Genomic DNA, 27,780 nt, shown 5'->3' with positions numbered 1-27,780 from the left:
GATTTCTCTGCCCAGTGTAGAAATTGGTTAGACAAGCAGGATGCCAATGGAAGCTCTGTTTTTGTGTCCATGGTAGGATTTCTAAGATAATAGATTAATGCTAATGCTTAGTGATTTTAAAAATTACATGCTGCAAGTGAATACAGTGTTAAGATAACTATTTGTAGTGGTGTTGCTGCTTGTGACAGGCTGCATTTGGTGGGTTTAAATGCAGTGAAGGTGGTCCCAGCTTTGTAACCTTTCCTCTCCCGTATTGAAGTTCAGACAAAGTTGCAAAGTGTTAAAAGTATCTCTTCCTGCTCTCTGCTTTATTCCTGTGCATGGAAACTCTGCAATAAATCAATCATGGATCTAAAGCTAAACAAGAAATTATTCATTATTGGGGACAGAAATCCTGCTGACAGCAGTTTCAAATAAAGGAAATGTGCAAGTTACGCTGTCATTTTAAAACTGTAATTGGAAGATGGCCACTTAAGAGTGTGCTGCAAACAGTACTGTGTTTGATTTCCTGTACCCAAGAAGCTTATCAGAATATTGTTAGTTTTTCACAAGGTGTTACAAAATTAAAGAGAACTAAGGTGGATATTTAGAAGGGTGAGTCAGCTAGACTTCAGCAAACAGTTCTGTTATACAGCGTGGCTATGAAGGATAAGAGATTTTTGTTGCATCAAATCGCACATACAATGCAGAGATTACCAACCTTACCTATGGACCAGTATGCTGCATTAAGTGAGGCTCTCCTGAAGGGTTTTGTCATGTGATCAGTCCATTGTTCTGTTGGCAGAGACTAATCCAAATTCTGAAATACAGGAGGAAAGGAATGGTATAGCCTGCTTACCCTAAGACTGAATTGCATATCCTGTTGCCTGTGAAACCATGGGAGTCATGGAGACCTTCTGTCATGCCTCATGTCTGGATTATTCTCTAGCTCATTGGTCCCTCTGAACCCCAAAGCAAATGGGGTTGGTTATATAGATCTTGACAAGGGTTTTGGCAAGTATTTTGTGCAGTCAGGAGTGGCTTTCCCTAGGTTATGGACATAATTTACATAGGTGAATCCAGTGTGATGGTGAATGTTGCTTGACCTTTCTGAATTGGAATTGTTCCCTATTTATCTGAACATTCAGTGGTGGTTGAAATAGATTAAAATAGTGAAGATTAAGAAATACACTCATTACAGATTTTAATTAGCACTATTTTAGGTTTGAAGGAAAAAATCATTTGAACAATTCAAACACAAAATTTCAAAAATAATAACTTTGCTGTTAAAGCCTCTCTCCCATCTAAGAGCTTATACTGTTCATGATATAAAATACAGCAAGCTGGTATGGCTTAGATAGAACTAAAATAATTTTTAGAATTCATTATGAGTATTTTGAGTTTGGTTATTTTGTTGGGGGGGGGAAGGTGTTGTTGTTGATTTTAGATTATTTTTTTGTTTGGTTTGATTTTGGGAGGGTGTTTGATTTTTTTGGTTCTTGTTTTGGTTTGGGGGTTTGGCAGGCATTTTTTTGCTCAGCAGTGTGTGGAGAAGAGCAGCTAAACCAGTAATGATTCCTGTTCGGTTCTTCTGGGAGGACTCGCCTGTTAGTCATGTAAATGACAGTTTCAGCATACTTAACTGGAAATAGTAACATCAATAATGTGCCCACATACAAAAAAATTACTGATTCACTTCTCAATGGTTTCGTTCTCTGGGTTTATGAGAAATGGAGAACTACTGTGAAAGTCCTGGCAGAGACAGAGATACTCACATTTAACCATTAAGCTGGCACACCATTTTTCCCAGTTCTAAAAAAAAAGAGATATTTTTTCCTCTCAGAGAGTATTCAGTTTTTCTTTTACTCATTTTGCATTTTATTGTAACTAAAATTCCTGTGTGTTTATAATTAATACTGTCTGGTTTTCTACATTTCAGGGATACCACTGTACAAAGCCTTACCCTACAACCTTCTGTTAAGGATGGTCTTATTATATATGAAGATTCACCGCTGGTCAGTAGTAACATTTGAATTTTATATTTAGAAATGTTTTTCATTTAGAATCTTAAATAGTCATAATTTGATTTTCTCATGGCATAGCAAGTGAGCATGGTAGCAAACATTAACTTCTACTTTGGTCACATTTGCCTCACTTGCTATGCCAAGTGTGAATAAGAGGATAATCTTGGGAGACTCCACAGACAACATGAGTATGCAAAATAATTTAATATTAACTTAACACATTCTAACTGTTAGAGTGGTATTTCCCTCCTTCTCTTTTGTTGTACCTCACACCTATATGCTAAGTTGGTCTCCAAACAGCTGTTGCAGACATTCTTTAGTTCTTTCAGCTACAGTCTAGATGCAAACTGGCTTTGTACTGCTCTGTCAGCACTCCAATTCATTCTCAGTCAGGCTCCTCACTTCCGTCCCCTAGCACAGCCCTTTCCATCCCTATCCAGAAGAATCAGACACCCCCACCCTTTCTTATCTAAACTTCCTCCTCTTCCCTCTACCATGGTTTGGTCACTGCTTGAGTCCCTTTCTTGTCTCAGTGCCACCGAGACATCACTGCTGCTGACTGAGAAATCAGCAATGCAGATACTTGCAGGTGTTCTGCGGGCATTGTAACGTTTTGATTCTTTTCTAGGTAAAAGCAGTGAAGTTTGGACATATTTTGGTAATCGATGAGGCAGACAAAGCACCAACAAATGTAACCTGTATCTTAAAAACTTTAGTAGAAAGTGGAGAAATGGTTTTGTCAGATGGAAGGCGAATTGTTGCCAGTAAGTAGAGAGAAAGTGTTTTGATCATTTACAGTAAAATACAACATGTTGCTGGTTTTTGGTAATTAGGTTGCTAAGTAGAAACCCAAAAGAATCTGAGTGGATACATTACTTGATGCTAAAAGGTTAACAGTTAAAGAACTTACAGTCATTTTCTTTACTACTTTTGCAATAGCCACAAAGGTTTTCTTCAACTAGCATTCTTGTGAATTTTCCTGAAAAATAAAAAAAACCCACCAACAGAAAAACCAAACCACAACATACTGTTGTAACATCAATAATGTGCCCACATACAAAAAAATTACTGATTCACTTCTCAATGGTTTCGTTTGACCTGTCTCCTCATTCACCACAAGAAATAAAGTTCTAGTTGACCAAATTATGATCTTGGTTATCCCGGTCTTAGACATTGAGGTATAACTTGATCAGATACAGAATAAAGATACGAGTAAACCAAAGGTTGAATTGTTAAGGGTTTCATCTAATCAAGTATTGCAAATGCTTACATTATTTAAATATATCCTGCAGGATAAGAGTGTTTTGTAACATGATGTAATTTAATTTATATGACTTGCAGGAACTAAATATTTTTCCTTATTTTTCAAAGAAAGACCATGTTTGAAATGCCCTCTTGATGTTATTAGACACTGTACTTTATGTAACGTGTTTCACTTTAACAATATTGGGAATAATGTTTGAGTGTAGCAATCATTCAGCACTCGCATGGCCCACCTGAATTTTGCTTGTAGGCAGATTTTTAAAAAATATCTTTCTCACCAGTCCGTTATTAGTGTAGTTTTTTAGAGGCAGTTAAAGGATTCCCAAACACCATGTGCCACTGGAAACATGCTGTAAGGGAACAATGAGTAATTTTGGAAAACCACAGCCTTCACATATATTAAATCATGTATCTCTGGCCTCTTACAGATTTTTGTAGTAACCAGGAGGAATTTCAGTCATGTTTTCCCAGATCAGATAATGTCAGACCTATATAAAACCACATTTTGTTCACTATTGGCTTCACTGTTTCAATGAAATTAAATATAAAGAGGACAGGTAGTCCCCACCCAAAGAACAGTGGATACATTTTTATGTCTTTTTAAATTAAACACCACGGTTAAATTTTTATATAACAAACTGAAACTTTAGAATGAAACGTAGAAGACTCTTAGTTGAACAACATGCAAAAAGCTATTGAGCCTTTTTTTGTAACTGTTCTTCTAATTCTAAGAAGAACATAATTAGATTAGAAGAATTTTTCTTCTAAGAATTGTTCTTCTAATCTAATTATGTTTGTTCATTCAGTATTGCAAAGCTTAAATATGCAATTAATACATTTTATTTCTTTTCCAGATCATGCTCATGTAGAGGGTAGAGAAAATGTAATAGTTATTCACCCTGATTTTAGAATGATAGTTCTGGCAAATAGACCTGGATTTCCTTTCTTGGGAAATGACTTTTTTGGCACATTAGGTAAGTGAGTCACATTAAATTGTCATCTTTCATAGAATTGATTAATAGAATAGCTGTCTTTATTAATTGGATTTCATGAGGAAAAGGGATTCTTATGCAAAATGATACTTTGTTTCACATAAGGCATTCAAGATGAGATTCAACTTGAAGACTATCATGTAAATTTACATATTTTAATCAAAAGTCCCAAACTTGCCCTGTGGTCATCTGTGTTAAAACTGTTTTGGTTTTTGAGGTCTGGAAAAACAATGCAGACAGCCAAGGTTGTGGGAAATCTTTGTTAATGAGTGTATATTGTATGCAAATATAGCAAAAAAAATGAGCTGTAAGCAACTTAACAGCTGACATCTCTCTTAACTGCTCAGCATTTTTTTCCCGATATCAAACATGCCGCAGGGCAGATGCTCTCCTCTTTGGTACAAGAGATGGTTCTTCTCTGTCCTGTCAGCAGTAGAGGGTACTATATTTTTTGCTGTTATCACTATGCTGCGTGCTTCTTAATCCTCATTTACCTCTCCATGCATGTGAGACATGTGTGATAGGCCTTAGTGAAATACATATATTGGACAAGGTACTGAATTCATCCTAGTTTCATGTAAGGCTGTCCAAATTTCACATCAAAGTTTTTCATATCAACAGCTGCCTTATTTTGGAAAGCTCCTGGTAGGTCCAGAAATGCTTTCTATCAGCCAAGGTTCCCTAGAGCTTCATCTCACAGTAAAGACAAGAATTTATGTTGCATAAGGTCAAGTGAGGAAGAGCCATTGGCCTGTGGTAGTCCAGTGTTAGTCTATGTGGGCCTCTGGCAATGTTTTGGCAGTGTTACATGATGGCTGTGAACTGAATGCCCATCCAGACACCACTGATTGCATTATCTGTGTTGCCTTGGTCATTTATGTGCAGGCACCTTAATTTGTGGGGGTTTTCCTGTTAACTTTGGCCATAAGGCTTATTCTGCAAGAAATAACAACATATTCAAACAAGCAGCTGCAAACTCAATTCCATATTACGTAGTAACTCTTTGTTTTTCAGGTATGGTTCTCACTGAATTGGGTATTGCATGTCTGGAACTCATTGGCTCTGAATTTCACCCAGCTATCTTGCCCCAAGATGATTTAGTGTTGTGTATTTCTTTTTTTATGACCTAATTCCCTTCATTACATGGACCCTTTAAACAAAACATATCACTCCAGTGTTATTGCTTTTGAACCACATGGCAGAGGCTTGATTAAGATTTTGGGGTTCTTCATTGATTTTGTTTTTCAAGCTTAGGATCATTCCTGCTTTAAATCCAAGTCCTTTTTCAGCAGGATCCGATCATGGTTCTGCGAAGTTTTGTAAAACACAATTTTATAGATTATATGATTTGGATCAGTATAATGCCAATATATGGAAAGAATATCTTCTCAAATGTCTTACACTTGAAGACCGGCAAGGAGAGAAGATAAATCCAGTATTTCCTCTAGACTCTTAATTGGGTTTGCATTAGGACCTTCCTGCATTTCAAGATTTTCCTGCATCCTATGGTGTGTTGAACATGGGTCCCATTCAACCAGTTGTGTTTTCTTTAAAACTTCTTTCTTTTCTATTTTTCTGCATTTGTTTGACTTGTGCTTCTTTATGAAGTTAATTTCTCCCTGATGGTCAGCTTCATTTAAATGACAGGAGAGATCTATGTTTTCAGAAAGCTTGATGTTCTTCATAGCTTGTACTTCACATTTTTCAAAGTAATTTTTGCCTTGTTTAGTTTTAATAAGCTGGTACTCAGCATTCTTTGATTCACTGCTTTTTTATTGAAAGTTCAGTATTAAACTTAAAGGGGCTGTTGTGATGCTAGGTCTTTATAAATAATGACTTAACTTCATGCTTTTTCTCTTTTTAGGGGACATTTTTAGTTGCCATGCTGTTGATAATCCCAAACCCCAGTCTGAACTGGCTATGCTTAAACAATATGGTCCTGATGTTCCAGAGCCAATTCTTCAGAAATTGGTAGCTGCTTTTGGAGAGCTCAGGAGCTTAGCTGACCAAGGAATTATTAACTATCCCTATTCAACTAGAGAAGTTGTGAATATTGTAAAACATTTACAGGTACAGTACTTCATATTTTATTGAAAACTTGAGTTCATCACTGTTGATCTTAAAATGCTTGCCATTATTGTTCATGCATTTTTATTTGTATGAAAAGTTTTATATTTTGAAGGAAACATACCCAGATGTTCAGATAGTCTCAGTGTAAGGATGGCAGATATACATGGGCAGATATTTTTTCTGAATATTTATTAATATTAAAAAACACCCATGATACTCTGTTTTTCTACTATGTGAGAAAATATCACATTCATACTATGAATACAGTGTGCAGTGTTCATACTGGCCCTGATTATAAAATTCCATATTCAACATACAGTACTTCCAGAACAGTGCAACCATCCACTTTATGTTGCTATAAAATTTGTGGGTTTAATCCTTTCCTGTGAAAAAACATGTCCCTGCTGCATAACAGTAGTACATCACCAATGGACTTTGTCTAAGGAAAGTATTAGATGAATAACAATTTAACAAGGAGGATACATAGGATCCACAATTATTTCCTACACACATTTAGCATTTAATCCTGAATTTTGTGATGATCTGTTTCTTTAAATATTGCAGTAAAGTCTAACTTCTGTCTTTATAAATTGAAGGATGTTCTTTGCCTGAAGTACTTGAAATATAAAGTATTTTAATGATCTTTGAAATAGCAATGCTTATATTTTGTTCTGTTTATAATCATAAAATTGTTAATTTGTTAATTTTAGACTGTTTCCTGAATTAGTGAATCCTAGATTTTAAAAAAATAGTGGAGATTATTGTAATAATACAATTAAAATATAATTTCTCACAAATTTTGACCTTTCTGTATTTAACACTGCATAGTATAGCAGGGTTGTATGATAGTTTTGTGTTTGTGATCATGAATATATTCACAAACGTTCTACCATTTAGGTCCTGCAGGTTGGAATTGCTACTTTTAAAAATCTTCAGTTCATCTAGATTTCTGGAGAAGGTAGATTTTTGTGCTCTTTGGTTTCCTGAGTGCAAGAAGGTGTCAAGACAAAGAAAATTGGTGCTACTATGATATCGATAATATGAAGGAAAAGTAATGCTTTATAGCCTTGTAATAAGGGTTAACAAGATTCAGACCTAAAAGCTGAGGAATCCATCCAAATAAACACTTCAGCAAAGCAGCCTATTGGGATCAATTACCAGCTGATAGATATTTGTTTACCAAGCTGAAAGAACATGTACATGCAGATCTCTTCAGGAACAGTTGCTGTGCTGCTGAAGAGCTAATGTATTAGGGGTTTTGATAAATGAACTCCTTCCTGTCTTCATACTCTCTTGCTGTTCCTACCTTCTTTCCCAGCTTTTTTCCTTCATCATCTATCTCCAAGTAATCTGAAGTTGTACTGTCTTCTGTTACTAACTGGTGTAGAAATAAAGGACTTAATTCTTCTTTTATATGAGTGTGAACGGTATGTAATTGAAGATTGGAAGAGCTGCATTGCTAATTGTCTTAAAGGCACTTCCTCTGCTTCTGTCTCCTTCACTTAATCAATTAGTACAGTCACTTCAACCTGAACATTGGGCACAATTCAACAGGGAAGTTTCCCATCTGTGAATCTTTCACCTCTTTCAAAGTGAAAATACCCAAATAAATCTCCAACATGCAGCTTTGATTTCTTTTGTAATGTTTGTTTTCAAGATCCTAGTCTCTTTGAAAGGATGCAACATTTTGTTTACTGTAACTTGTTTTTCAGTCTGAATAATAAGAAGACTGGGAGTAGCCAAATGTAAACAATGAATATAAACATACTGGTTATTCCAAAGTAAGAAACTTTTAGGTATTCAGGTAGAGAAGAAAGAGGAAGGAGGGAAATGAGTCAATAAAATTGCTGGTCCCTAGGAAGGAAGGAGGGAAGTTAGTCATGTTGTTAAACAATTTCCCTTACAGCAGTTCCACGGCCCTGCTTTCTTTGTAGTATTGTGTTGATTTCTTTCACATAATTTTGGAATCTTTTGCTTCTGTAAAAAAGGTTGGATGTTTTGGAGAAAAAAATTGCTTATGATTACTCCTATCTGAGAGCACATCTGAGCATTGGGACTAGTCAGTTAAAAATATTCTGATTACTATGGTGTCAACATATTATTAGGCTCATCTCTGCACTCTGATTAATTGTGGTCCTCAGCATGTAGGATTGATTCTAGAGTTCAGTTACAAGATTATCTTCCGCTAAAGATAATACAAGTAGGGGACCTGTGGTAATTTAGCTGTAGCTTAGACACTGTTCAGAGCTATGTTGCCTCTATACTGACTTCTTCTTAGGGAAAGGTGTTTTTGGTGAAGGTCAAGACACCAAACTATTTTGAAGACCTAAAACTGCAGGAACAGGAAAAGTTGTCTAATGCAGGTACCTAACTTGGTTGCTGCAACTTCTTCTCCCCACAACTTTTTCTCCCCACATCTTTTCTTCCCACATGCTATATAGGAAATTTGGGTCTTGCAGCTGTAGATGGCAGGTAACTTGACCTTTTTGTCTTGTTCACCTCCAGTTTTCAGACTGTTAAATGTCAAATGTGTTTATGTTAATAGTGGCTAATAGCAAGCTAAGAAGCTCTGCTTTTGCTCTGTTAGGTTACCATATGCTGCCTGTGACCCCTGGCATGTGCTGTGACTGCTTCTCTGCAATCTAATATGCTATTTTTCGTGAGACCTTGGCAAATGTTAATCAGGAAAGCCACATTAGTCCAGATGAAATGTCAATAGCTGTTTTACTAACTCTTTTTTAGTTTGGGAAAGCTGAGATTTTTCTGATAGGCCTTCTTTCTTCTTTTTATCTAAGATGGTTTTTCTAATAGTAGGCAATAGTATAACAGTTTTTGAGCAGTAAGTCTTTAAAAATCTTTGTGGACCTGTAGTCTACTAATCATCAGGCTTCTAGGCCTGTTCAGTAAGCTTTTGTGGTAAGATTGTACTTATTTTTATGTTCAGCCTGATGTCAAAAGGAAACTAGGCTTATCAAATCACGGTTTATATCCCTTTCTCACCTTGCTGCCAAACACACATCAATAACTTTTTACCCTTTTGGCCTAGCACATCTCAGTTACTAGTTTTCAAAGTTAATTAGGTTTCTGCTGGTTTAATCAAAATCAGTGGCTGTGTGACAGAGAGGAACAGACTGAGATTAATGTCTCTGTGAGTAGAAGGGCAGGGGGAGAATTCAGCCATTGTGCTTGGCAGTAGATGATGCCCACTCAAGACATGAGGACTGGTTAATCCATTCATATGCCTGTCGCTCAGGGTGAGCACAGACATGGTGCTTCTGGCCCTGCTGACGGGACACCAGAGGAGGCAGAGGGAGAGCTGGCAACATTCAGTGCAAGGGCATCATGGGGGCAGAGAGAAACCAAGAGCAGGGAGGAATGGGTAGGTTTTCCAGTGTACAGGGTGGACCTTTGAGATGGTGCTGACTGGCTGGAAAACGTGCAGGCATCTGAAGGCACTAGAATATGTAGGGAAGTGAGTGTTAGTGAAAACACAAGCTGCAAGTCTGAAACAAAAAATCTGAACTCATTGCAGACTGAACACCAGATTTATCACTTTGTTTTCAGGGTAGTGATAGAAGTACAATAGACCTCAATGGGATTATAGCATATTTTAGTTAAGATTCTGTATTTGTACTAGAAAACTGCTATTGCTCATAGACTTTAAGCAGACTATAGCAATACATCTTCTCATGGAATATTAGATCATTAAAAATACAGATTTTTCACCAAGACAAATTCTGTATCAAAGCAAAAATATATAAATAAAAATATAAATGTTTAGAAAGCAAAACCTATATTACTTACTATTTTAAGGAATAGCCAAGAATCTAAGCTGTGAAAATACTCTGAGGTACACACAGGAGTGTTACTTACAAGGGGAAGAATCAATGAAGAAGGACCAGACAGACTGACGAGAGATCAATATTTTCTCTAGTAATCTCATTTTAAAAATCAATTGAAACTAAATGATTTTTTTAATGTTCAACTCAAACCTCAAACATTCAGCCTTTTTGATTTTTTCTCTTTTTTTTCCCCTTTAAGTGAACTGTCATTTCCTTTCCTCAATAAGCAATTTTCCAAGCAGTTATTAAAAAGTGATTGGATTTGTTCTGATTGAAAGAAGAGAGTTGTGTTGGGGTTTTTTTAATAACTGAAGTAGAGGACATTTCAGTAAGTGGCTTGTGTTCAGAACAGGTTTTGTCGACAACAACAATCAGTTGTACCTCAAGAAATTTTTTACGATGTCCAAGAGGTATGGAATTGTTGAGGCAATTCACTGCAGATAAGGGTATTGATGTCAGAAGTTATGCAACGATTCGCAAAGCCATGGAAATACTTGAAGACTACTAGTGAAAATTGGGTAATATTTGAAGCACTTGACGAAGGTTTCTGCAGTATCTAGCACGGGACAGGTGGAAGAGAGGTCATGGGTGAATAAGATAACTTGGTGCCAGTTTGTTGGTTGTGCTTTACAATGAGAAGGGAATAACAGAGAAAGTTCAGTATTCATCATATAAATGTTGTAAAATAATTACCTAAGGAAAGAGTGTGCTATATCGAGGATGCACAATTCTGAACATGTGTTTCTTTTGTTATCGAAAAGAAGCGATGCTTGAAACAGACTGAGATAGAGTCTTGCACATAGTGCACTAAGAAGCTTTACATGCTTGTGAACCTTACCATCATGTACCTTTTTATAGGTTGGTGAGCTGTTTTTTTCAGTGTGATGTTTATTTTGACTCCGAGGTGCAATTTTCATTATAGAAGTTAGTACTTTCCCTACTAAACATTGTCACAAACTAGAGTTAGAATAGCTGTTGCAAGAAATTATGGGTTTAGTACCTGTTGCAATTAAATAAGGAATGGACATTTTAACAAGGATGGCATAGGCTGTAGGACAAGTATAAATTATCCAACAATAACTTGTATTTCCCTGCTCTTTAATAATTCTCTAATAGGTTCCTCATCAATAGGTTTAAAAAGCAGAACTTTGTTTAGCATGCTTTTATACCAACTCTAGTACTAAAATACTCTGTGCCCTGTATACCACAGATAAAAAAGGTTTGTACAAACCTATTTTAGCAATGGTATGCCAGTCTATCACAGTAAGTAGCTAATTTATTGTTGCTTGTGTCACAGGTATTTTATTACAGACATTAGATATTAATTAAGTTGGGAAAATATTAAACTTCTTATTAAGGCTGATTTATTAAGACTACAGGTCAAAACACAAAAATTTCTTCTTTTGTTTTTGTTCTTAATCTGGACTCAAGTATCTTTATTTTTAATACATTTATAAACTTCTCTGACACTTATGTTGTCTGTTTTTCAAATTTGTACCAGCCTAGTTCACTAATGGGGGAAAAAAACAATTAAGGCTTCAACTCCCTAAAATACTTCACAAATTTATCTTAACCACTGTAAATGAGATATACTGAAATTGAAGCATCCAGGTCCTTGTCTGAAATATCTAATATTGGAATGAAAGGCAGATGAAGAAAAAGTGAAAAGTTTTTAGATAAAAAGATTCTCACTCCTGTCTCTTGCCAAAAAAATAAAGGTAAAGTAAAGCAGTTAAGCAGTAAGGTTCTAGGATATACAGCAATTTGGTGATTATTTTTTAAAATGTGTTTTATTTGCTTTGCTAAATTTACATCTGTGGTGGGCCTGGTGCCACCAAAGCCACTCTGTTGCTCACATCCTCAGCTGGGTGGGGAAAAGAAAATACATTGAAAGTTTCATGGGTTGAGATAAGGGAGAGATCACTCACAATCACTGTCATGGGCAACAGAGTCAACTTGGGGAAATCAGTTTAATTTATTGCTAATCAATTCAGAATAAGATAATGAGAATTAAACCTGAATCTTTGAACACCTTCACCCCACCTCTCCCTTCTTCCCAAGCTCAGCTTCACTCCTGCCTTTCTCTGCCTCCTCCCTCCAGCATCACAGGAGGACAAGGGTGTTGTGGTCAGTTTGTCACATGTTGTTTCTGTCACTGCTTCCTACTCAGGCGAAAGACTCCTCACACTCTTTCACTGCTCCGTTGTGAGGTCCCTCCCACTGGATACAGACCTCCACAAACTTCTCCATCGTGGTTCCTTTCCACAGCCTGCAATTCTGCATGAACTGCTCCAGCGTGGATCCCTTCCATAGGGTGGCAAGTCCTGCCAGCAAACCTGCTTCTGTGTGGGATTTGCACAGGGTCACAGCCTCCTTTGGGCATATACTGCTCTGGCCTGGGCTCCTCCACCTCAGTTTCTTTCTTAATCAGTGACATCAGTTTCTTTGAGTGGTTCTGTGGAATTAAAATACATTCAGTTCTCTTAATATAACTTATAGAATCATAGAGTAGTTTGGGTTGGAAGGTACCTAAAAGATATTCTAGTTACAGCCTCCCTGAGACTGTGGACAGGGAGACCTTACACAAGACAAGGTTGCTCACAGCCCTGTCCAACATGGTCTTGAACACTTCCAGGGATTGGGACATCCACAGCTTCTCTGGGCAACATCACCACCCCTATAGTAAATGATTTCTTCCTAATACCTGATCTAAATCTGCCTTCTTTCAGTTTAAAGTCATTTCCCCTTGTCCTGTCACTACATGCCTGCATCAAAAGTCCCTCTCCAGCTCTCTTGTAACCCTCTTTAGGGGCTCCCCAGGATTTTCTCTTCTGCAGGCTGAACAACTCTCTCAGTCTGTACTCATAGGAGAGGTGTGCCAGCCCTCTGATCATCTTTGTGGCCCTCCTCTGGACTCGGTCCAGCAGGTCAACATACTTACAGTTCTGTGAACCTCAGAGCTGGATGCAGCACTCCAGGTGAGGTCTCACCAGAGTGGACTTGTGGGGCAGAATCACCTCCCTCGACCTGCTGGTAACGGTGCTTTTGATGCAGCCCAAGATACAATTGGCTTTCTGGGCTGCAAGGACAAAGTGTGAGGTCATGTCCAGTTTTTCATCCACCAGTATCCTCAGGTCTTTCTTGGCAGGGCTGCTCTCAAACTTTTCGTTCCCCAGCTTGTATTGGTATCAGTGGTTGCCCCAACCCAGATGCAGCGCCATGCATATGGTCTTGTTGAACCTCATGGGGTTCCCATGGCCACACTTCTCAAGCCTGTCCAGGTCCCTCTGCACTTGATCCCACTATGTCATTGATGAAGATATTAAACAGTACTGGTCCCAGTACAGATCCCCAGGGGGCACCATTTGTCACCCATCTCCATCAGGACCTCTAACTGTTGACCACTACCGTCAGGATGCAACCATCCAACCAATTCCTCATCCAAAATCATCAGTCCAATACAGGAATAAAACTTCTGTTGTTGAAGATACTGATCAAAGTTTGATAAATGTTTGGGAGTTTTTTAATGTACATGGCAAATTTCAACTAGTATTTTTCACTAAGAAAAAAAAGGTTTGTGAATCCTAAGCGAATTTCTGTTTCTACTAAAATCCATCGTGACGTGAAGTATTTTTTGGCAAGCAAGCAATGTATCGTCTTGTTTTCTATATTCAACAGTAAGAGTCAGGATTCTTAAATGAATGGCTGAATTATACAAATATATGTATTTGTGTCAGATCTTCATGGTTTGCAGAAACTAAATTTAAAAAGTGTAGGCTACTTTTAACTATATTTTCCAATGATTACACCATTTGTTATGTGTATATAATGAAAACAGTTCTTTAAACCATTCATGAGATTAAGTATTAAATAATTGTCACTTGCTTTTTTATTTTAATTCAAGTTTAGTGTCAGTAACTTCATTCTGTCTTGAAACTGTGTACCTTCTTTATTCTGGAAACTAAAAGGAAAGATTTCTTAAGCATTTGTCTGTCAAGAAAAGTTACTGTTGCAACTACTAATTTTTAAAGTATGTCATGATACACTGTAACTTAATAGATATTCACTGAAAGATATTTGGGGGTCTTTGTTTCTTCACAGAAATTTCCAACTGAAGGACTCGCAAATGTTGTTCGAAATGTATTTGACTTTGACTCCTACAACAATGAAATGCGTGAAATTTTGTACAAGACTTTGCACAAATATGGGATACCTATTGGAGCAAAACCAACCAATGTACAGCTGGCCAAGGAGTAAGAATAACATAAGATATATATTAAGAAGACATGTTTCTCATGATCACTTTTTATACTGTGATGTCTTGCTGCTGATTTTAAAACAACCTGGAATGCTTGGAAGTCAGTCCTTCCCTGCTTCAAATTGATAATCTTCCAAATAAGTTACAATAATATAAAATATTTCATAATAGAATATTTGCTTATTATTATATTTAATCTTTAATGTCCATGTACATATTGATAGTTTCTAAGGTAAACAGTTACATCTTAATAAAGGGAAATACTTGTTTCTTCTCCTGTGTTTTTCATTGAATTGCAACACACTTTTGTCCTGTTATTTATTACCTAAGTCTGTAGCAAAAAAAAAAATATTGTCTTCGGTGATATCTGTATTTTGTCTTTGATACTCACAAAAGGCTCTACAAATATATTTCTGCAGATTGGGAGAATTCATGGAAGGTCTGAGCCATTTTTGTATGTCTCTGCAAACCATTATTACTCTTTAACTATATTACCAGTTGACATGTTACACCATATACCTGTTTCCAGAGGTTAGAATCAAAATAGCTGCATCATGCCCTCCCCCTTCAAGCCCTGCCCCACTCCCTGAAAGGGCTTTACCAGAAGGCTGGAGAGGGACTCTTGATGAGGGCATATAGTGATAGGACAAGGAAGAATGACTTTAAACTGAAAGGTTTAGATGAGGTATTGGGAAGAAATTATTTACTATGAGAGTTGTGAGACACTGACACAAGTTGCCCAGAGAAGCTGTGGATGTCCCGATGCCTGGAAGTGTTCTAGGCCAGGCTGGATGGAGCTTTGAGCAACCTGGAAGCTTCCCTCCATGTGGCAGGGAGGTTGGAACTAAAATATCTTTAAGATCCTTTCCAACCCAAACCAGTCTATGATCCTGTGATTCTGTGAAACAAATGTAATTCATTCTTCTAAAATTCACAGGTAACAGGCTTAAGTAGATAGAACAAGTTTTACAATTGCTTTTTAATACTATCTTGAACACTAATGCAAAATTGTGTATGAAGAAACAACTATTTCCCTTTCATGGAGAAAGCTTTATGGATACATAGAAAATTGAGTTTGCCATGTGACACATATATTTGCTAGGGAGGGATGATTTAAATGGCATGATGTCTTGATATTTATTCCTGTATGGATGAGTATGCACTGGAACAAATTGCCCAGGGAGGTTGTAGTCTCCATCACTGGATTCAAGAACCATCTGGATGCAATCCTTTGCAGTGTGCTCTAGGGGCATCCTGCTTGAGCAGGGAGGTTGGAATGGATGACCCACAGTGGCCTCTTCCAACCTTACCCATTCTGTGATACTAAGTGTCCATGTGCAGATCTCCTGCTGGAGTGCTACTGGTATAATTTCTAACATCCTACATATAACTATTAAAAAAGAATGGTGGTGTAGTGCCTGTGGTGCAACTTCTAATTTGATGACAGGATTATTACATGCCTAGGGAACCAGTGCTTGAAGAACTACAATGTCTGCCAAATTGACAGTACACACTTGAAATTCTTGCCATAGTTTCTTTGTCAAAAGTCTCTTGGTAACTTCTCTTTTAGAGAATTATGACATTTGTTATAGTTTTTGAGGAACTTGCTATTCATATAATTTTTAAAAGTATTAGATGTGGAAGAGGACTCTTTAGTAATGACAAGACGTTTCGGAAGCATAATAGAAAGACAACTGTAATTGGTACTGCTCAGTCTGTAAGTCGGAAGACAGAAGAATACCTTAATTATATTGATGCAATTATATTGTATTAAAGATAATCAGATGATCATTTTGAATTTATCACTGAGGTTTTATAGGACAGGTTATGCCAAGGATGATGGACGTACAAGACTCCAAGAAGATAGTAATCAAAATCTTCACTTGACTGGCAGCTCTTTGTACACTGATAGCCAAGGGGAAGAGAAGCTACAGAAGCAGTTCACACACAGTTGATAAAAGCAACATTTTCTTAGTTCTCACCATCTGGGCTGACCATCTGCCCCTCATGATCCAGCAGTCTTGGTCTCAATCCCTCACTTGTATTCACTACAGCTGGAATTTCAGGTTATCCTACTGCTCCATTGCAGGACAGCCTTGCTGTTGATCATGAGATTTAACTCTATGGAGCTTGTAAGCTACAGGTAGATCACCTTGAATCACAGACAGATCTTTCAGGAATGGTTTCGGCACAGCTGATTCTGCCTTGCAGTAAAAGAACATTGAGATAATCTCTTCAAATCTACTCCAGCCCATAACTGCAAGCTCTAATGATGGATATGTTGAGGTAATTGAGTATATGGTATTTGGACCACTGCAGAAAAGGTACTAGAGTATTGACCTCCCTAATGTTTTCCATGAATCTGAGAGTAGGCTAATCTAGTTTATGCCAGTACCTTAAGAAAACCTTATCAAATTTTTTTCATAATTCATGCCTGAAAACCTTCAGAGATGGAGTTCTATAACCTCCCAAAGCAAGTTGATCTTATTTCTAGATATCCTTGCCATTAGAAAGTCATGTCTCAATCTTTCCTCTTTTTTAAGGGCTTTGGTTGGTTTTAGTTTTTTTTTATGCTCCCTTCCTTCATATGATTTGTGTCAATCTTTAAGCATGGTGTGTGAAACTGGGCAAGTTGGTTTCTACTAGAGCCAAGTAAAGTAGTTTGAGAGTATAGAATAGAGATGTATTTCATGCAGCAGTTCCTTTAAAAAGCTCAATGTGTTTGCATTTCTTGGAATGTTTTCTAAACATGGACCCCACATCCTTTCTGCAAAACCCTCCATAGTTCTCACCCCATCTTTGCTTTGGGTAATCACCTTCCTTCATGCTTACATTTTTCTTACTGTCTTGTATTTTTTCACATTAGTTCTCTGACTTGTCAAGATCATTTTCTGTTTTAAGCCCATTTTTCTACCTGCTTCTAGGCTCTCACAAGCTGTCAGTCTGAAGGTTTACTAGGTGTGACTTCTACATTGTTCTAGTATACCCCCATATATCACTTGTGTGCTCCAGTCTTATTTTGCTGGATTTTTAAGACAAATTTTAGGTTATCTTAATAAATTGCTTAGGAGTCCTACTGAGTAACATGAACACTGGGATAATGGTCCAAACCAACTCTGCCCGAGTATGTTAGTCATACATACCTACAGGAAAATCATTGTAGAAGAATACAAATCCTGCGCACTTAAGTAGTTTTGCAATACAGAAGCATTATGAGGAGGTTCTAGGACAGGAAAATCATTATAGTGAAATGGTGACTCCTTTATACAGGTATGTTCTGACATGTCCTGGATCAAATGATTTGTGAATCTTCATTTTAATAAACCTTGTAGAAATCTGTAACCTACTACTTAATCTAAAAGAAAGGTTGTATAAATCAGAATTATTTAAATTGCTGCTGAAACATACCTACTGTAAATACAGAGAAAAAACCATGAGACATGCAAACAACTCACCACAATACAGGATCTCAATAGAAGAAACTTTAGGGTTGTATCCAGCTGAAATTACAAGGAAAATTGAACAAATGCTAGCAGTGAGCCTCATGGGAATTTTGGCTTAGGCTTTGGAATTAATATACCTCACCTTGGAAGGAGTGGTTAGGTGGTGTCTAATGACCATTTAGAAAATAATTCTTGCAGTAGTTGTGTTTTCAAGAGAGAAATTAATTTGTAGATAGTAATTTATTTGCAAAATTAGTATAATGTATTAGACCTGTGAAGTAGTGCTTTACTGGGACTTTTTGTTTCCTTCGGTTGCCATTTTTCCCAGATAGGATAACCATCCTTCAAGGCACTGACATGTTCGGTATTGTCAGGTTATAACATGATGATATTGTCTGTCTCTCCTGGTGTCACCTGTCTAGTAGTTTATAATTCTATCAGTATTGAGTGTAAAGCAGATGGCTTGTCTACGATGCTTTGCCAAGACAAAGTGGGTAAAATGAATTGCTCATAGTACTAACTCATTATCTTTCTTTATCTACAATTACGCTTTGTTTTTCCCATTGACATCTGTTACGTCATATGTGTCTGAACTCATGTTAATCTGCCATTTTGGTGCATAGTTTAGGCCATCTGCAGTTTCTAGATAAAACAGTGTTTGCCTTGATGAAATTGCCTTTCCATATTTTTCTCCACTATTGACTTCCAGGTGTTTGCTATAAGTTGAATATTTTTTTATATTAACTGAATTTTCTATGTGCAATATAAATTTGTAAGTTTTAACAGCTTTAATTTTCTCTTGAGCCTGTTCTTTGGTGTTATTTTTTTCCTGTAGGTAATCTGTAATTAATTGTTGGATATGCCATATATTATATGTGTCTGTTGTCTATCCTGTGCATTGTGGGGGCAGCTCGGGGGCATCTGCACTTGACTGTCAGGGAACAGAAGTTTTAACATCTGTGTTGGTTTAAAGGTGAACCAGCAAGGGAAATGAACTCACCACAAGAGAGATTATAAGTCAGAGGCTAAAATTTAATAATAATATTACAATAAATACACTGACACAAAGGGAAATTGCTGTCAACTCACAAAACCCAGCAGTATAACCCAGTGTCCTGGGGCACAAACCCAAAGGGGTTTGTTAGCCCTTGTGCTGAGACCTGCGTGGTTCCTCCGAGTCCAAAGCAAAAGGAAGTGAAAAAACCTGTTGGTGCAGGTGATGGCTGTAATCTGGTTGAGAGTGGTGGTCTCCTCCTGTCGAGGTCCTGCTGTTCCTCTGGATCCAACAGGTGCTTCCTGAGGTCTTCTTACCCACCACTTATGTACCCTCAGGGAGCACCCAGTCCCTCCCCCTGGGCGGGGACTTACTCAGTGGGTGATTAACTCTGGGAGCCAGAGGGTGTTGTTGAACCATTGATGGCCCATTAGCAGCCACATCACCTCAGGCTGGTATGAAGGTGATAATGACTCCCTGGGCAGCTGCTCTGCTAATGGTCAATTGTCCTTGGGGAATGAATAGAGGGGGTAGAATACACAGTTTTGATCACCCCACGCACAGTGTTAACTGGTCCCACCTGTTAAACTAGGAGAATATCCAACTGTTCTGTATGTTTACTGCTTATATTTGTAATCAAAATATATTTGAATAAATTAAGGAGAACTGGCTAGTAAGGAATTTTCCTGATTTCGAACTGTATCTTAAGTCCAGTAAGGTTACATGGGATGGAAGGCTCTTCAGCTACATGGAGCACAGGCTGTTACTAGAGACCTTGAATAATGCATTCTGTGCCAGCACTGAGCTGGTTTATAGATCATGTGTTTAAGCAGTTTTGTTGCCTGTCATAGTTCATGTCCACAGCTGTACTAATCTGTCAGTGAAGAATTTGCATTCAGTGGAACTTCAGTCTCACAAGATTCATAGCCATTTTCCAGTATGTTCTCCAAAAGCTAAATAACTGACTTTATAAAGCAGGCTATGTTGACTTTTTGAACACAGTTGTTTGGCTTTTGCTTGTTTTATTGTTTGGCTTTATTTTTTTTAAATACCCTAAAATGAATTTATTTTCTGAAATGAAAAAGATAAAAATGGAAAGAAATTTTGTTCTGTAGGTGTCACTTCAAAAAGTTTTCTAGCAGCATGAGAGAATTACATTTTGACAGATCATCTCCCCTTAGACTGCTCTGCATGAAGAAACTCGGGCTAAATAGTAATTTTTTATAGAATTGCCCCATCCACTGTAGGTCCTGTGCAATCACTTTTCTAAACAAAATACCTTGCTTGCATATACATTTCATGGACAGCAGTAATCCTGTAGAAAACCTGGATCTAAGTTTAAGAGTGAATAAACATTAAAAAAAAAGAAAAATCTGAATTTTCCTTAAGCAAAATGCTTTGACAGATACATAATCAAATTATTCCTGATCATGAATGATTCCTTAGAACTTGATCTTACAAGATTAATATAATCTGTCTGTAGTTTTTCGGTTCTGGAAACCCTTTCCAGATTTGAGGAGAGCAAAAATCTCAATCACTCTGTACACCCTATCTGGAGAGAGCAGTGGAGTCTCAGTACTGTTCTTACCCAGCCTCTTCACTTTTTGTACCCATCAGATCTCCTTGCCTTGCAGATTTTTGCCAGTGTTGACATTGACATAGTATTCTGTCTGCCTTTTATGTAAACGTTTTACTTGGTTAATTAATTTGAAATACAGCAGTGTGGCAGGGAATGCCTTGTGAAGCCTTTGCTAGTACTGCCTCTTCAACTTATCTTCAAAACTTGATTGTTAATTGTAAGTCCTGAAAAAAGAAGATAATTTCCCTCTTTCTCTGTGTATCATTTATATTCACTAGAGGAAAGCTGTAAAGATGTATACGTGTTTTCAGTGTGGGCATGTTGTTGCAGTTCTTCTGCACCCTTGCTCTCTCCTGAAAGTCATTCAGGAGGCAGACTGGTTGCAAGAACCTTAATGCCACCAGCTTCTTCAATACTCTTAGTTTTTCCTAGACCCGATTTATATGAGAGAACACTGAGATGGAGAAAAAAATTGTCAGGTGCTGGAAGAGTAAGATTCCTATTACTCCTGACAAAGAACTGTCTGTTATGAACTCTGCTTTCTGTTTTATGCTTAAATTCTCATCTACATTTCTCTCCTCTTTGCTGTTTATGATGACTTGGTCTGCTGCCTCAGAAAACTTAAGTCATTTAGGAGGAGGGAAGAGAACTAAACCTCAGGAATCTGGGAGAAAGGAGAAATCAGTTTTCCTGGGGGGAGAGAGTAACTATTTGCAAAGAAAATCTCCAGAACGCTGAAACAGAGTGGAAATGTTTTGTTTCTTTGGGAATGCAATCTGTAATTCTGTTGCTATATAAAGCAGGGTGTTTGGTTAGAGCTGGTTATTTACATATGTTTTGTTTTACATTTTAATAGCCACTCATGATTGTTAGTGGAACTGTTGATTTCTAGGATGTTGTCCATGGGAGTAATGTGTAAGGAATTAAAACTAAAGTCCAAGTCCTTGTGGTAGTCGATGTTCCACTGAGCTAACAGGAAATAATTATTACTGATTATAGACATATCAGAGATTATACTACTCAGAGTCATGGAGCAAAAATAAGTCTCCAGGGTTTTTTTGCACACAAGACAGCTTGTGGCTCAAGACATAACCAATGTTTTGCCAACAAATCATTTAGAAACTCAAATGGAGAACTGAAGTAAAATTTTAGTTCATAGACATCTAAATTGAAATTTAATATTGTGGCTTGATTGTTTTCCTGTTTTCCAACTGCATGAATAAATTTCTCTAAGAATTTTGTGTATGTTGAAATAGCGCACTCTGAAATTTTTTTTCCTGGTGGTTTTGAATGTTGTCATCTGCCATATTGTACTTGCTTGATTTTTGTTGTTGTTTTGGGGTTGTTTGTTTTGGGGTTTTTTTTTAATCTGGCTTCATTTCTTAATTTGGGAAGAATTTTGGCTAGATTAGCTAGGTGTAAAGAATGGAAAAATGCAAGCTGAAGTGAGGAAGAAGTCAAAATTAATCACTCTGCCAACACTGATATCTATTGACATTAATTAGACAACAAAGGGGCAGTAAAGACTCTCCTGGTTCTTTGGCTGAGAGGGGGAATTAATGAAATGCATTTTCCTCATTAAGTGCACCAATGGTATATTGCTGGTAGCTGGATGTTTATCTATGAGCACCAGCAACTATAACATCCAAATAATTTTCTTTTTTGCAAAAAGTGTCTTTGGCTGTCTGACTGTCTTGGCAGATGGTCCAAACACATAGTGGTGATGGAAGCTGAGTGTCTATCTGCCTGTGATTCCTGGCTTCTGGTTGCTTGAGGTTTGGTGTCAGTATACCATTAAGAAATGCTAACACATCTGTCCTGCGTGAGTAGCAAAGGTTAGAGGATATTTGTGTTCATTCCCTGACTTTTCCTTTGAGTTTCTAGGGGAAAAATAAAATAAAATTCCCTAAGTTTCATATGTAGTCCAACTGAAGTTTTTGTTTGGTTGGTTAGTTTATTTTGTTTTGTTTTTAATTTGGGATCCCTTCTTACTCCGAAAAAAATAAGAAGAAATTAAACAAACCTCTAATATCGAGAAGGGCCAGGTTGGCTGGTGAAGAGAAGGAAAATAATTGTAATAGTAGGAATGAGAATCATCAGATGGGACAGAAGAGGCCAAGCAGATACTTTTAACAAACAGTCTAAGAGAACTTCCTTAAAATAGACTTTGAAGATATTTATAGAAACTGGGAGAAGGAATGTCTTCTATTCTTTTGCCAAGTCCTGTAGCTGTACAATAATGTGCAATGACATGTAACACAGAATGTTGTTTTGATAGGAGGTCTCTTTAGGAGCAACTGATCCCAAGTAAAAGAAACCAAAAGTTATGAGTTCATTAGCTCAAAGGTATTTGTGCCAGTTTATTAAGTCAATCTGCTTTCAGTGGTTGCAAATCACTTCAGAGGAAAGAAAGAAAAATTATGCTGTCCCTATTTTGCCATCATGCTACTTTGTCATACATCAACATTTTCTTTTCCTATATAAATGAGTTTTTCTGTGGTCTCTATATTTCTTCCATAAATAAAAGGTACAGAAATCAATAAATTAGACCAAGGGAAGCTTTTGAAGATGTCCCTGTCCTTTCTGTAGGTGGTATTGGCCAGAAGACAGTGGGATAGTTGCATGTCTGTATTCCTTTGCCTTTGTTCACGTGAGCAGTGGTAAAATAAAGGGAAATAATTCATGGAACTTTTATTGCATTATTAACTAGCTACATTGTTTACTGTGCTTATTCTGCCAGGCTTTAGATGAGGGAGCCACTGAGAGGAGTTTCTTGAAGGGATGCTATCACACCCTGCCTGATCAGAATAAAGCAAAGCAAGACATAGTTTGGATATATTTTGCTGCATATCTCCCATAATTCAGATGGGAAAACTTTTCCTTTTGAGGCCATTTATATGCATTGCTTCTTCTTTTATGATACTGCTTAGGTTGTGACTGTATAAGTATTACATAGGGCTAAAATTGTTGTGATTTAAAATGTAAAAAGGAATGAAATACTTAGCAAGGAATCTTCAGATAAATTTCACTGGAAAAATGCAGTTGTTAAATTATTTATTCTATATCAGTTGCTGGTTAATAAATGTACAAATTCATTTGTTCCTGCATTATTTGACAGACTGCCATTACCAGATCATAAATTTATGGGCTACTGGAAAGTTGATCGGTCAGGAAATGCACAACAGAAGCTGCTGTGTCCATCAGGAACTCAAAAAATAGATGTAAAGGTTTGTCTTTTAATTTTTTTTTACTTTGTATAATTCTGGTTTCATGTGTTGGGACGTGAAGAATCTAAAATGTGATTGATTTCTTCAGGAAAAAGAGTGTATACAGAGTGTGGTCCTTGTCATTTGCTTGTGGGGATTTTATACTGATTAGAAAAATTACCATTTTTCTATACCTAGCTCTCACTATGTAAGATGTGCTTTAAAATTGCTAAGCTTGTCAGCAGTGCCTGAAAAGAGGTTTTGAGAAGGATGTTGAAAATATCTTATGTGAAAGAACTTTGTAGCTGTCTTGGATGCTTGAGGGTGGCCAGTTTCAGGCCCCAGACCTCAATTATTGACTATGATCAGAAACTGAAAAGAAAGCTGTTTTCTTTTTCTATTTTGCATTCGGCTGAATTCCTAGGGGTCTTTGGCACTTTCAAGTTTGAATCTGAAACTTTGGTACAATTTAATCTGTAGCCAAAGTTTCTAAGTCCTTTTCAGCTCTGGCTTCTTGCCTTAACTTCTGTAATTATTACCCCAGTGAGTAAGGAAAAATGCTAACTTCTAATGTGGTGTAGAGGGGAGATTTAAACTTTATATAATGAGAAATCTCCATTAAACTTTTTTGAAACAAAAATATTCTGAATTTTTTTCCTTGTATGAACTGGTTTTTTATAAGTACATGATATCTCCTTTGTGGCACTAAGCAATAATGGTTCCACACCATTAAAAGACTAAAGAGAAAAGGCATAATGGTTTCCATACTGTAATACAAATGGTAATAGGGACGTTTAGAGAGCTTGCAGAAAAGCATTTCTTTTTCCCTTTTATTTAGTTAGTAATTGGTCTAGTTTTGTGTTAATAGTACTATGCCTTGAAGAAGATTTCTAGATTTTCATAAAGAATGGAGAGTGGGATATTTTAGGAAGCCCTCATTTGTTATCATTTGTTTTAGGGCCCTGTCTACTTAAATATTCAAGGCTTTCCACTGGAACGACATGAAGCCAGGTCCCTCAACTTTACTGAAGAACTTGCTTTTTGGACACTGCCTTTAGATGAAATTAACATAGTTTGTGATGTCACAGTAACAAAAGGTACAGTAAGAAAGGCTACAAACTTTTGTAGTGATCCCAAATCCTATAAAGAATGAGATACCCTGCAGATGATAAAGGACTAGGCTGTTGTCTTCCTAAGTGTAGTAATAACACTTCAGTGTATTTACATTTAACGTGAGTCATTGTGGTCTTTGTAAGGATATTCATCTTTCTCAAACTAAGAGAAAGATGTGTAATTAAGGCAGAACACAGCCACAAAATTGCAAGTCTGTTTAATTTGTGTGTTTGGCACTACATTGCTTCACAAAAATGATTCTTTGACTTTTCTTCTCTCAGTTCAGTTTTAATACAGATCTTTTAGCTTGGAGGGTGCTGTGCATTTTTCCCCTGTGTTCATACTCGTTAAAATTCTTTCACTGAATCAAGCCTGCCTTAGTTACCTCTCCTGCTTACATCCCAAAGTAAATTGCACCATTGAGAATATTGATAAATAATAATAATGTTCATAAAATATGTCTGAACTTTATTGTGTATGATAAACAGGTCATTAATGATCAGTACTGGAACGCTGCTTTTTCTTCTTATAGTCCAATTTTTAAATACCTTAGCAGACTGTTATGGCAAAACTCCAGAAATTAGGTGGCTTTGTATTGATTTCGAGAATTATCTGAAATAATTCAGGAAGCTGCTGCATGTGGAAAGTTCTGTATGTTTACATTCATCCCATGTTTAATTATTATACATGACTTTTGAGGGACGATGAGGTAGAGAAGGAAAATGAACCAGGATTATAAACAACCAAAATCAAATGAACAGGTTTTTTACATACTAGCAGCTGGCAGATGCTGCAGTCCTGTCTACACAAATGTGCTTTGGACTACTTGTTTATCAATAGTACCACAAGATTCTGCCTGTTAACATTTAGTTAATATCACGAGATTATTTCTCTCTTTATCTTCCTGTCTCAACAGTGGTAATCTTCGTGTGCTTTTTGCTATATCATCTGCAAAGTTTATGGCACATATATTTCTAGAAGAGTAATGTGCAATGTCAGTAGCCTTTCATTATTTTCTATTCTTATTTCAGAAGAGGAACCCGAAAATGTTCTTTATGTTACTACCTGCAATCCTGTTGCTTTGTACTTCATGAACGTTTCTAGTAAGAGTGGATACTTTGTGGATCTTTATGACCTCTTCCCAAGAACAGTTGGAAGTGTCTGGCAACCTTTTGTGACTGTGGCCCCTCTGGGAAATCCACTTAAAGGTCAAGTGGTTCTACATGAAGAGGAGGTAAAAAAGTTAAAACACAAATAAATGTTTAGTGATGAGCAAAGTAGCATTATGAGGGTGGGGTCACTGAGAACTCTACTTCTATAGGCTAAAATAGCCTGGACAAGCTGCTCCTCCTGCTCAATGTTCTCTCTTTTACTGTAATTGAATCTTGGGAGTTCCCTTCATCTTTAATTTTTAAGTGGGGATTTTCCTCTCGCACTTTTAGTTGGACAATGTCCTTTTGCTTTCTTGAAGGTAAGTTCTACCTGCTTATCTTACTTCTCTTACTGATAGAGAGAGGTTGGCCTTCATGGGGAGAAAGGGAGACAGTGGGTCAAGTTCAGGAGTCTCAGACAAGCAACATGTTTGCACAGTGTGAAGTCCAGAGTAAGGTGTTTTATGTGAACTTAAGGTCTGCTCCAGTCTTGTCCACTTTTTGCTTTTCAGTTAGTATATAAAAAAGACATTTTCTGAGTGACAAAGTTAAATATTGGTTGTATTTTCTTCATGCCACTATTTTTGATTTGTATGGTGAACCCATTTCTCATTCTCTTAACCTCTGAAGTATCGATATTAGAAAGAAGACTATGTAAACCTTAACATCCAGGGTATCAGCAATGCAAATTTAGAACCACTAACAACTTCTGTGTTGGTTTGACTCAAACTGGTCTTTTAAAGACCAGTATTGCATACTTCCCACTTTCCCTTGCTATCAGGACTGGGAAGAGACAACAGTGTATACAGTGATGCTGCTGTTCACTTTTTAACATTAATAATAGTGTATTGTGTTACCTGCCAGTTATTGTGGTTTGACCTGGGCATTAAATCTGGTCATTGTTGTTGACTGGTTTTCCCTTTTGCTTTTCTGAATTTCTTCTGGGCATTTTTCAGTATGTGAGAGACTTCAATCTAGAAGAACCTTTCCTACATTGGGTTGGGGTGTTAAGTAGTTTTCAGTCATTTCTAGTGTTTCTGTGATATTGTTGTTCCAGGAATGTTTGTCAAGTGTCAGTGCTACTTTCTAGTGTCAAACACTACAGATAAGCTCAATGCCTTATGAGAGACACAATTCTTCTGCCTTTAGTAGAATTGCCTGTGCCTTTTTTGGCTTAGTTTTGGACACTTTCCGATGCAAGTTGGAAAAAATATGATTCTGAGGTTACCTGCTTCTTGAACAGCTATAGAAGTACCATGTGGACTATTTTGAGGTGCACATAACACACTTACATGGTTCTAAATAATCCTTATCCTTCTCTGGTGAAGTTGGTGCAGGAAACTAAAACAGATGGCAGTCTATCTTGTATCTAAGAATGTTTAGAATGTCTCACACTTTTTAATATCAAGCCAGCAATATTCCTTGCTTTCTAATTCTCTAAAATATCTACTGTTTTGTTTTTAACTAAATCACAGTAGCATTTGGTATCTGAAATGAAGTTTTTATCAAAGGTTCTTCTGTGAAGCTTTAGGTAGTTTTTCTCAGTGTCTGGTTTTGTCTGTCCTCATGGAATATATTTTTCAGTGATAGTGTGACAGATATATTTTTCAGGCTCAAGTAAAATTTGTTCTGTGGAGAGACTATGGTAGCTCAGTGTCCCTTTCCAGATGTAACCTCATGTTTTTCTCTGGCAAAGTTAATATATTGCCAGTTTCAAACTTGCCTTTCTTGGCAAGTGCTACAGGTGAATAAGTCCTGTCTGAAAATAAGCCTGTTTTACACTGCTGGAAAATAATACAGAATTAAAATATTCTGAATGTTTTGCATTATTTTAAGACTTTTTACAGAGTGTTACCATTAAGGCAG

General features: G+C 37.0%; 1 protein-coding gene across 1 annotated transcript in view; it reads left to right on the top strand.

Moving 5' to 3' along the window:
- Positions 1–27,780, top strand: part of VWA8 (von Willebrand factor A domain containing 8) — a 184,299-nt gene that overhangs the window by 100,343 nt on the left and 56,176 nt on the right. Inside the window, 8 exon segments of the mRNA XM_071550531.1 lie at positions 1,919–1,994; positions 2,632–2,767; positions 4,121–4,240; positions 6,123–6,328; positions 14,272–14,423; positions 23,563–23,671; positions 24,609–24,747; positions 25,795–25,997. Of these exon segments, the coding sequence (XP_071406632.1) occupies positions 1,919–1,994; positions 2,632–2,767; positions 4,121–4,240; positions 6,123–6,328; positions 14,272–14,423; positions 23,563–23,671; positions 24,609–24,747; positions 25,795–25,997 (1,141 nt within the window).

This window comes from Pithys albifrons, chromosome 1, assembly GCF_047495875.1.
Source record: "Pithys albifrons albifrons isolate INPA30051 chromosome 1, PitAlb_v1, whole genome shotgun sequence".
Classification (NCBI taxonomy): domain Eukaryota; kingdom Metazoa; phylum Chordata; class Aves; order Passeriformes; family Thamnophilidae; genus Pithys; species Pithys albifrons.
The sequence above is the reverse complement of the archived record's forward strand: the minus strand, read 5'-3'. Positions and strand labels throughout refer to the sequence as shown.